Here is a 10,850-nt window from a genome sequence, read left to right as displayed (position 1 = left end):
ACGTTTATGTTCTTCAACTTGCCTTTTTCCTCAACATTATGTTTCTGAAATCTATGATATATTACATTTTTAAAATTTTATACAAATAAAAAGTGGATTCCCACTGATTGCCTGGCATAGCCTTTTTTCTAATAGGAAACAAAATAAATTTTCTTTTAACAAAACACAAGCTAAATTAAACTGAGGTATTTCAGACAAAATTATGAAGTGCATAGGAAACAAGCCAAAATGAGAAAAGAATTTTTATAAGATATGTCAATATCATATTTTAATTGTTTATGGCTTCCATTACAAATCTTACCTCAGGTTGTCCTATTCCAAGAAGAGAAATGGCAAGTCCATAGACTACCAAGACATAGTTAATCATGGCCAGGTTCAATTGCTGTCAATAAAAATACTTCAGTGAAAATGTGAACATAATTCTGTCCAATTTGTATCATACTAACCTTCTCGTCACAACAGAAAAAGAAATGCAATAAAATTGCACTAATCAATCCGATTGGGTTAAAGGCCAAATAGACAATATTTTGCAAAGGTAAGCACTTATATTGCTATCAAGTGCTTAAAACACAGAATTACTGTCTCAGAGTTTCTTGAAGCATAGTTCATACTAGAGTAAAATAATTTTTAATTAAAACCATACTCTTTTGCATTTAAGTAGGTACTAGTGACAGATCAAGACATTTGCTGTCTTACAACCTTGCCTAAGCTATGTATTTACATAGCAATTACAGGCACAGCTTAGGGATGTTGCAGGTTTGCTTCCAGACCACCACAGTAAAGTGAATACAGCAATCAAGTGAGTTACACAAATTTTTTGGCTTCCCAGTGCATATAAAAGTTACGTTTACACTATACTGTAGTCTATTAAGTGTGCAACAGCATTATGTCTAAAAAAACAATGCACATATCATAATTTTAAAACATCTTATTGCTAAAGAATGCTAATGATCATCTGAGGCTTTGGTGAGTCATAATCTTTTTGCTGGTGGTGGGTCTTGCCTGAATGTTTTGCTTTGTCTTTCCTAAGAATCCTGGATTAACCGAATCTTGCCTCAGTGCTGATGACTGATAACCAATCAGGGTGGTGGTTGCTGAAGGACTGGGAGGGTATGGCAATTTCTTAAAATAAGAGAACAATGAAGTTTGCCACATTGATTGATTCTTCCTTTCATGAAAGATTTCTCTGTAGCTGCGATGCTGTTTGATAGCATTTTACCCACAGAACTTCTTTCAAAACTGGCAATCATCTCAAAACCCTGCCATGCTTTATCAACTAAGTTTATGTAATATTCCAATTTTTTTTCAGCGTATTATGGGGGTACAGATGTTTAGGTTACGTATGTTGCCCTTGTCCCCCTATTCCAAATTTTTTGTTGTCACTTCAACAATGTTCAAAGCATTCTTCACCAGGAGGAGATTGCATCTCAAAAATCCACTTTCTTTGCTCATCTGTAAGCAGCAGCTCCTCATTTCTTCAAGTCTGATCGTTAGACTGCCATTCATTCAGTCCCATCGTCAGGCTCCACTTCTAATTCTCTTGCTATTTCCACCACATCTGCAGTTACTTCCTCCATGCCAATTTCAAACCCCTTAAAAAGTTATCATAAGGATTGGAATCAACTTTTTCCAAACTCTTGTTAATGTTGATATTTTGACCTCCTCCCATGAATCACAAATGTTCTTCATGGCATCTAGAATGGTGAATCCTTTCCATAAGGTTTTCAATTTACTTTGCCCCGATCCATCAGAGGACTGTGTGGCAGCTATAGCCTTATGAAATGTATTTCTTAAACAATGAGACCTGACAGTCAAAATTACTCCTTGATGCACAGGCTGCACAATGGATGTTGCATTAGCAGGCATGAAAACATTAATCTCCTTATACATCAAAGCTCTTGGGTGACCAGGTACAATGTCAATGAATATTTTGAAACGAATCTTTTTTTGGAGCAGTAGGTCTCAACAGTGGGCTTAAAATATTCCGTAAACCATGCCACAGACACATGTGCTGCCATCCATGCTTTGTTGTTCTATTTCTAGAGCACAGGCAGAGTAGATTTAGTGTAATTCTTCAAGGCCCTAGTATTGGCTTCAACATGAAGTCATCAGCTGCATCAGCTCCTAACAAAAGAGTCAGCCTGTCTTTTGAAGCTAGGCATCAACTTCCCCTCTCTAGCTAGGAAATAAATGGTATCTTCTTCCATCGGAAGGCTGTTTCGTGTACATCAGAAATGCACTGTTTAGTGTAGTCATATTTATCAATGATCTTAGCTAGATCTTCTGGATAACTTGCTGCTTTTATGTTATGAAGATGGCTTCTTTTCTTAAACCTCATGAACCAATCTGTTAGCTTCCAACTTTTCTTCTGCAGCTTCCTAACCTCGCTTAGCTTTCACAGAATTGAAGAGAGTTAGAGCTTTGTTCTGGATTAGGTTTTGGCTTAAGGGAACGGTGTGGCTGGTTTGATCTTCTATCTAGACCACCAAAACATTCCCCGTATCCCAGCAACAATGCTCTCTTGTCATTTGTGTGTTCACTGGAGTAGTGCTTACAATTTCCTTCCAAAACTTTTTTTTGTATTCACAACTTGACTAACTGTATGGCACAAGAGCCTAGCTTTTGGCCTCTCTCAGCTTTCGCCATGCCTTCCTCCCTAAGCTTAATCATTTCTAGCTTTTGATTTAAAGTGAGAGACGTTCAACTCTTCCTTTACACTTCAACACTTAGAGGCCACTCTAAGGTCATGAACTGGCCTAATTTCAATACTGTTGCATCTCTGGGAATAGAGAGGCCCAAGGAGAGGGTGACAGTCAGGGGCAGGGCAGGGGGAAGGGGAAGGCCAGTCAGTGGAGCACACACCACATACAATACTAAGTTTGCCATCATATATGGGTACAGGTTGTGGCATACCAAAACAATTATAATTGTAACATCAAAGATCATTGATTACAGATCACCATAACAGACATGGTGATAATAATAATGAAAAAGTTTTAAATGTTGTGAGAATTACCAAAACATGACACAGAGCCACAAAGCAAGCACATGCTTTTGCAAAAATGGCACCAACAGACTTGCTTGACACAGGGTTGCTACAAATCTTCCACTTGTAAAAAAACACAGTATCTGTGAAGCACAATAAAATCAGGTATACCTATACTTTCTGAATGAAAAGATGTGGCTAAAGTGAGTTCAAATTCTTGATTTCGTACTTTGAAGAAGAGAAAAGGCCAGGAATTCTAATGAACCCAAACTATAGTCAGAGAGTATAAACACAGATCATATATTGAGTGTTAACCATTAAAATCTGAATTTGAGCACTAGGTGCTTCCCACAACCTGGAGTAGATTCAGCCAATCTCAGCAAGCTCTAACACATAGTAATACAATGAGTTAAAGCCTCGATTCTCTCCTACATTCATCTAAGGTGCATTACTACTGAGTTATGACACGCAATTTTACCTTTATTTTTTGAGGATCTAAACCATTCAGCAACTCTGTAAAGGCCTGTGCAGCACTGCGGCAGCGCTGCTCCAACAAGGCTGTGTAGCCATCTTGAATTAAGCTTCTCAGCATTTTCATTATATTAGCAAAATCCTGCAAAAAAGAAATTCTATTTCAGTAATCCAAAGCTATACGTTTTTAGTTTAAAATTTAAGATGCCAAGTTCATCAGTAATATTTTATAACTAGTAATAAAATATTTAAATAAATATTCAAACTACTCTTTATACATTATATATTCTTTTTTCAGCATTTAAAAGTGAAAATTAAAAGGTACCGTTTGATCATCTTAATTCCAACACCTCTGCCATTGCCCATGACAAGGGTGATTCATTTTACAGTACATGGTGCTGAGCCTTGCTTGCTTTCCAGACTGAACAGCATTTTGAAGTTTTAACAACATGTACAGAAAACATCAGCCATCATTTAAATAAGTAAATTGTTTGACTGGGACTAGAACAATTACACATAAGAACATGCAATCAATGTACTGATAACTATCAGATTTTAACAACTGCCATCTTGCTCTGAAACAAACCTTAATTCTAAGCAAGCAATGGATATTTCAATTTTTAACTCTCCTGCCTAACATGTACTTGACTATTAACTAGATAAAATTATTGGGAGAGCTATCAATAAGAGAAATGCAAAAGGAAGAACATAAGAAATAAAAAACAAAAACGAAACTGCTGTAATGTATTCTTAAAGTGAGAAAAACTTTGTAATTTGAATACATAGGTGCACATCCATTGTAACTTGAATTCAGATTTTAGATACATGGTAATAGCTCTAAGTCACAAAAGTTCTATAAAAACTGGAAAGGCACGACTAGACATTAAGCCTAAAACCTCCTCATTCCTTGCCATGCACTTGCACACCATTCAGTGGAGTGGAATATGCAAATACGTACGTTATATTCCTGATCACTCCTGACAATAAAGATCCAAAAGGACATGCCATTGCACAAAGCACAGAGGGAAAAGCAGTTTGGTGACCCACCAGCAAAAGCTTTCTGCTGGCTTCTGACCAATGAATTGATGTTCAGGAGAACTTTAGCCCAGAATATGCAAGGAAAACAGCAGCTCTTACATAAACTTGGTAATTGTTATAGTATTTAAAAAGCCCAGTGATAGCCATATTTATTTTAAGATATGAATTTGAAGTTACAGAAGATGATGTACTATCCCCACAAATACTACTTATTAGCCTTGTATGAACTAATTTGATTTTAATCTCTTTCTCATTCTAGAAAGCAGATGCACATAGCCTCATGTTTTCACTGGAAATTATTTCCCTCGATATAGTACAACATGAACGATCTATACTGAAAGCTCTACCAGGCTGAATCATATCACCATAAACCCAATCTCTCTCGTTCTTCAGCAAATTGGAGGGCCTCAATAAAAATGTGTTAAATGAACAAATGGAGGCTCAAAAATAACTATCATATTTCCTTCAACAGTCTTTTTATCTTCACTGGCTGTCTTCTATATAAGTCTTTCATGGTTTTTAGAGTCAGTAAAATCAATGTAAGAAGACATAACTTAAAAATCTCCAACTGTAAGAAATTCTAAAAATTTTATGCAAATGATTAGATATCTATTTCAGTGCTTTGTTACAACATCTGTTACGTATACCTAAAAAACTGGCCCACATATTCTGAAAGAAGTAATCTAGTCCACGTTATTGTACATTTTTCATCACGAAATAAAGACTTTTACAAAGTTATCTAAGTAATGTGAAATCATTCAAAGAACAAAAAGTTTGGTCTTTAATGATTTTATAGTATATGAAACAGCAAGTATTTAAATATTTTTAAAAATATTTAAAGTTAATACTACTGTTAAGTCTTTGGGAAGCAAACAATTCTGAAGTGTTAACCATTAGTTAAACCTGTGGCTAACATAATTACCAAGTTAATATTTACATTAGCGATAGTTCAGATTCTTAGTAATCATATATTAAATATCTATAGCCAAAATTATAAAAAATAAATCTTAGAGACATACATGACTAGAACTTTATTCATGTGAAAAATGTTTTGTTTAAAGAGTTTGCTTTTTCCATTGGAAAAGTCTTCTCCATTACCTGGTGTGCAGCTCTTGAAGATTTTGAAAATTGTTTCTCCAAGATGTTTTTCCAATCTACTGGTAAAGTTAACTGTGAATTAGAACTAAAAGAAAAAAAGCACTTTTTAAATCATTTTAAAATGAAACAGTCCTACTTATATAAAGAAAAAATGCAATTACTGAAAGCCATTTAAAATACTGAGTAAACAGTCACACGAATTCCTCAACAGAAAATAAATTTATCTTTAACAAAACAGGTTAAAATTAGTACTATGCATTAAAAAAAGATCATGTATTAGGATCTGGTTTCTTTAGGGGGCAGGAGAGGCAGGAAGACTGACTCAGAATTTTTCTACTACATAACAGAATAACATAATATAGTATGCCCTTGCTTTGTATTTAATTTTAGTAGCAGCATCCAGAAAATGGTCATTTTTGGAAAAAATTGGGGCTTTACTCCAATTTTTTTCTTAGTGTTTTGATAGTGAAATCATTTTCCTTGCACCACCTATCATGGATTCGACCTTAAGAAATGAAGAACAGGCCGGGCACGGTGGCTCACACCTGTAATCCTAGCACTCTGGGAGGCCAAGGCGGGCGGATGGATTGAGCTCAGGAGTTTGAGACCAGCCTGAGCAAGAGCGAGACCCCATCTCTACTAAAAATAGAAAGAAATTGGCTAGACAACTAAAAATACATAGAAAAAATTAGCTGGGTATGGTGGCACATGCCTGTCGTCCCAGCTACTCAGGAGGCTGAGGCAGGAGGATTGCTTGAGCCCAGGAGTTTGAGGTTGTTGTGAGCTAGGCTGATGCCATGGCACTCTAGCCTGGGCAACAGAGTGAGACTCTGTCTCAAAAAAAAAAAAAAAAAAAAAAAAGAAAGAAAGAAAGAAATGAAGAATAGAAAACTGACAACCAGTATAACCATGGCAGACGTGGCTTTGCTGTTTCTCCAACGTCACTTTGATTCACTTCATGAACTGCTGTATTGTAAGAGTCACGATTTCACCTTGCAATCAATTTATATCTTTGTAGGCAATGGTGGAATAAAGACAGGTGGCAAGAGTTCCTACTGTTAATTTTGGTGGAGGTGCTTGGTGGAACTGATTTTGTGAGTGGTCAGAATTCATTGGCCGGGTATGGTGGCTCACACCTGTAATCCTAGCACTCTGGGAGGCTGAGGCAGGAGGATTACTTGAGGTCAGGAGTTTGAGACCAGCCTGAGCAAAAATACTGTCTCTACTAAAAATAGAAAAATTAGCCAGGTGTGGTGTTGTGTGCCTGTGGTGTCAGCTACTTGGGAGGCAAGAGGATCGGTTGAGCCCAAGAGTTTGAGGTTGCAGTGAGCTATGATGATGCCATTGTGCTCTAGATGGGGTGACAGAGTGAGACTCTGTCTCAAAAAAAACAAAACAATTATTTTCCTCTAATGACAATTACTCAAAAGGGCATCTGAATATACATATACCCATGCCTGTACATGCAGTATAAGTTTCCTGATAGCCAAGAAACAGGTACCAGTCTGTTCTGAGGGCAGTCCTACAGCAGGGACTGTGGGAGGTAAAATGAGGAGAGCAGGGAAGGAGACCTAATCTTTATCTTACACCTTCTGAATGTGTTTTCATTTTAGGAGCAAATATTTTGGAATTGAAAAAAATTAACACTGATTGTTTTATATGACTTTCAGAAGTTGGTATTAACATCCAGGATTAATAATACTTTTGGAAAAAATTATCCTCTTCTAAAGACAAGTCTTTGATATTTGAAAGGGATTTTGGTACTCACCATAATACACATATGAAAAAGCAGCTAATGCTCGAAAAACCTTGCAAAGTTCTTTTCCTTTTTCTTGGGAAGAGTACACTAGGAAAAATAATCACACCTTAGAGGAAAAACATACCTGAACTTCTCCGATTCATTGTTTCGGGATTTTTGTTTTCCTTTGTGTTTGGGAGGCTGACCTGTGAATACAAAAGTATTTGTTCCTGAAATCTGTACATACAGCTCTATAAATTCCAGAGTAGAGCAATAAAAAAACATGTAAACTGATATTGTGGGTGCGTGTACCTACAAACAGGTAAGCCAAAACAGAAGCTACTGATATTGTTTTTCTATGTATGGTATAATATTATAAATTATAATAATGATAATTATTATTATTTAAGTCTATAATAGATATACAGAAATATAGGCAATAGCTCCTGTTCTCAGGTAGTTTACAATCAGGTGGGACGAAAAGATACATCACTTCAGTAATTGAACAACAATCATCCTTGAGAAGGAAAGAAGATACTGTATTGTTGCTGACATATTAATTCCACAGTCAGTAATTTCTCTCAGGACTCACAGAGGGAGAAATCACTCAAGCTGGAGTAGTTGGGAAAAACATTTGTGAGGATGCAGCATTTGCGTTTGGTTCTGAGGAACAAGCAGGATTTGGATACGCAATGACCCAAACCCAAAAGTGGAGTTCATTTTAGAAACACTACGTAAACCTTTGTGATCTGAAGAGCTCAATAAGGGTGGGAGGCTGAAAAGGGGTTGCTTAGCCAAGCAACGGTGAGTGTTTACAGACTCTGAGCTTCAGATCCTCCCACTCTGAAGCCCAGTCTTTATTCCACTGGCAGAAGTAGGAAGCCACGGCATGTTTCTGGGCAGGGGTGTGACATGCTCAAAGCTGTGTAGAAGAGATAGTACAGCAGGAGGGACAGGGTGTATTTGATGGAAGATTTGGGGAAAGAGCAGAGACAAGTCAGAGCCAGTATAATAAGGAGGAAACGAGAGCCTGAGCTGGTTTTGGTAGCCTCAGAGAAAACAATGGAAGCTTCTGGAAAACAGAAGAGTTCCAGTTTGATTTCTGCTACGTGACCTTGGGTAAAACTACTTAACCCTAACCCTGAGACCTCAATTTTTTCACCTGAGTGTAGATGCTGAAGGGTGGACAGTATTTAAATTATTTATTTAAATGTGCTCTCTGATACTAATGGCCTAAGATAATGTCGATAAATTAAAAGCTGTCTTCCAAAAAAAGTTTGATCCTCAAAGATGTTTCACATGCTGTTAGAATTACATCAGGTAAGACAACTGCCAGAGTTTCTCCAGTCTATAATTATACTAAAGTGCTAACCAAATAGAAATGCTCAGTGCTAAGTAGGTGGGTATACAGAAATGGAGCTTAAGAGAAGATGGAACTGCAGGTAGCAAAAGACAGAAACGGTTGCTAGAAGCAAAGCCACTGAAAACCAACAAACCAACGAACAAAAGAAAGGAGAAGAGAGTAACAGGATTACTAACTAGAAGATCAACAATCTCACCTCAAAAACCCTGGAAAGAACTCTACATGAAAGCCTGAGATAAGTAACTGTTGCATACAATAACAATCTTGACTAAACAGGAAACTCGGTATTTGGGCCGGGTGCAGTGGCTCATGCCTGTAATCCTAGCACTCTGGGAGGCAGAGGTGGGAGGATCGCTTGAGCTCAGGAGCTCAAGGCTAGCCTGAGCAAGATCCCATCTCTACTAAAAATAGAAAAGTTAGCAGGTGTCATGGTGTGCGCCTATAGTCCCAGCTACTCGGGAGACTGAGGCAGGAGGATTACTTGAGCCCAGGAGTCTGAAGTTGCTATGGGCTAGGCTGATGCCACAGCACTCTACTCAGCGCAACAGAGTGAGACTCTGTCTCAGAAAAAAAAAAAAAAAAAAGAAAATCTCTACTTTCTTAAACTCTGTTTTACAAAGCAAGAAAGCATGTAATTGAATTTAGAAAGATTGTCATCAAAATCTGATAGAATAAAGATTCAGAAATAACTAAAGCATGAATAATTCACTTCTCTATAACCCTTCATCTCCCAATGATTCCAAGTAACGAGGTCCTGCTGTGTGTCTATGTGTTTATTAGATGCATAAACATACACGAGCACACAAAACTTAAAATAAATCAGAATTAGCCTAAAGCATTGTTACGGTCTGAATTTCTGCATCTCCCCACCTCCCCCAAGATTCCTATGTTGAAAACCAGATTTCCAAGGTAAGGGTAGGAGGTAGAGCCTTTGGGAGGTGATTAGGTCATGAGGCAGTGCCCTCATGAATGGGATTAGTGCCCTTGTAAGAGAGCCCAGAGAACTCTCTTGACCCTTCTACTATGTGAGGACACAGCAAAAAGATGGCCATCTATGAACTAGTAAGAGGGCCCTCACCAGATACCTAATCTGCTGGCACCATATTGGATTTCTCAGCCTCCAGAAATGTAAGTAAATATTTGCTGTTTATAAGCTACCCAGTTTGTGGTATTTTTGTTATAGCAGCTCAAACAGACTAAGACAAGCATCCATTCTAAACGGGCACAATATAACCCATTAGGGTAAAAATTAGTTATTGAGAGATAGAAAAATCTAACTCTTTCTACATATAAAGCACAGATGAACACATAGTACATAAACAGTACCGGCGGTATTAAACTTTCATAAAGCAGACTGATTAGGAAAAAAAGGTCCAAAAAGTTCCCTCAGAAGTTGGGAGGAAGGGAAGCAAATAATGAAAATTTTCAATGATATGAAACAAAGGCCTACAGAAAACTAAGGAGCAGACCAAAAAGAGCTACGTACTTCACCTTTTCCATTCCTTTCATATGGATTTCCAAAATTAAATTTATCAAATATTATTAAAAAAACTGAACATTGACTTCAAATAAATATTCAATGTTTTCTTAATATAGAAGCATTATAAAATAAAAGGACAAGAACAGCAAATATAAATGAGGCTTCTGCAAATTTTAGAACATAAAATTTTAGGCAACACTACATTAACTTGGTAATAACTTATACAGGAAAAGAAAATACTCACTTGACGGTGGTGGAAATTCAGGATGACAGTCACAATCATCTACCTTCAAAGCCTCATCTACCACCTACCCATGAAAATAAAATTAGTGAGACTTTCACACACACACACACACAAATACAGCCATGAAGAATTCAATAGCTATATAACAGAATTCAGAATAGAACAGAATTCACCCAAGCACTTAAAATATGCAGCTAGTTATTAAGCCTAAATGTATAAACAAGCAAACAAAATGACAACTAATGATAAGAGATTGTGATATGATTATGACAAATTCTTGAACAACAATTCTATTTCTGATGCCTGGTATTATGCCTGACATGGCAGTTGTTCAATAATGTCTGTATTGAATTAACACTATCACATCTTTCCCTATGCCCCCCTCCCTAACTGAATACAGCCTCTTGGAGATTTTTTTTTTTGTAGGGAGAA

The 10,850-nt window shown here is 37.0% G+C and overlaps 1 protein-coding gene across 1 annotated transcript in view; it reads right to left on the bottom strand.

The window, feature by feature from the left end:
• Positions 1-10,850, bottom strand: part of TTC3 (tetratricopeptide repeat domain 3) — a 107,001-nt gene that overhangs the window by 59,498 nt on the left and 36,653 nt on the right. Inside the window, exons 13-17 of the mRNA XM_012640072.1 lie at positions 10,419-10,482; positions 7,477-7,537; positions 5,594-5,678; positions 3,465-3,599; positions 302-382 (exon numbers count right to left, since the gene is read on the bottom strand). Of these exons, the coding sequence (XP_012495526.1) occupies positions 302-382; positions 3,465-3,599; positions 5,594-5,678; positions 7,477-7,537; positions 10,419-10,482 (426 nt within the window). The remainder of the gene's footprint in view (positions 1-301; positions 383-3,464; positions 3,600-5,593; positions 5,679-7,476; positions 7,538-10,418; positions 10,483-10,850) is intronic.

Source organism: Propithecus coquereli, unplaced genomic scaffold (assembly GCF_000956105.1).
Source record: "Propithecus coquereli isolate 6110/MARCELLA unplaced genomic scaffold, Pcoq_1.0 Scaffold148, whole genome shotgun sequence".
Classification (NCBI taxonomy): Eukaryota; Metazoa; Chordata; class Mammalia; order Primates; family Indriidae; genus Propithecus; species Propithecus coquereli.
Note: the sequence above shows the minus strand (reverse complement) of the source record. Positions and strands in the feature narration are given on the sequence as shown.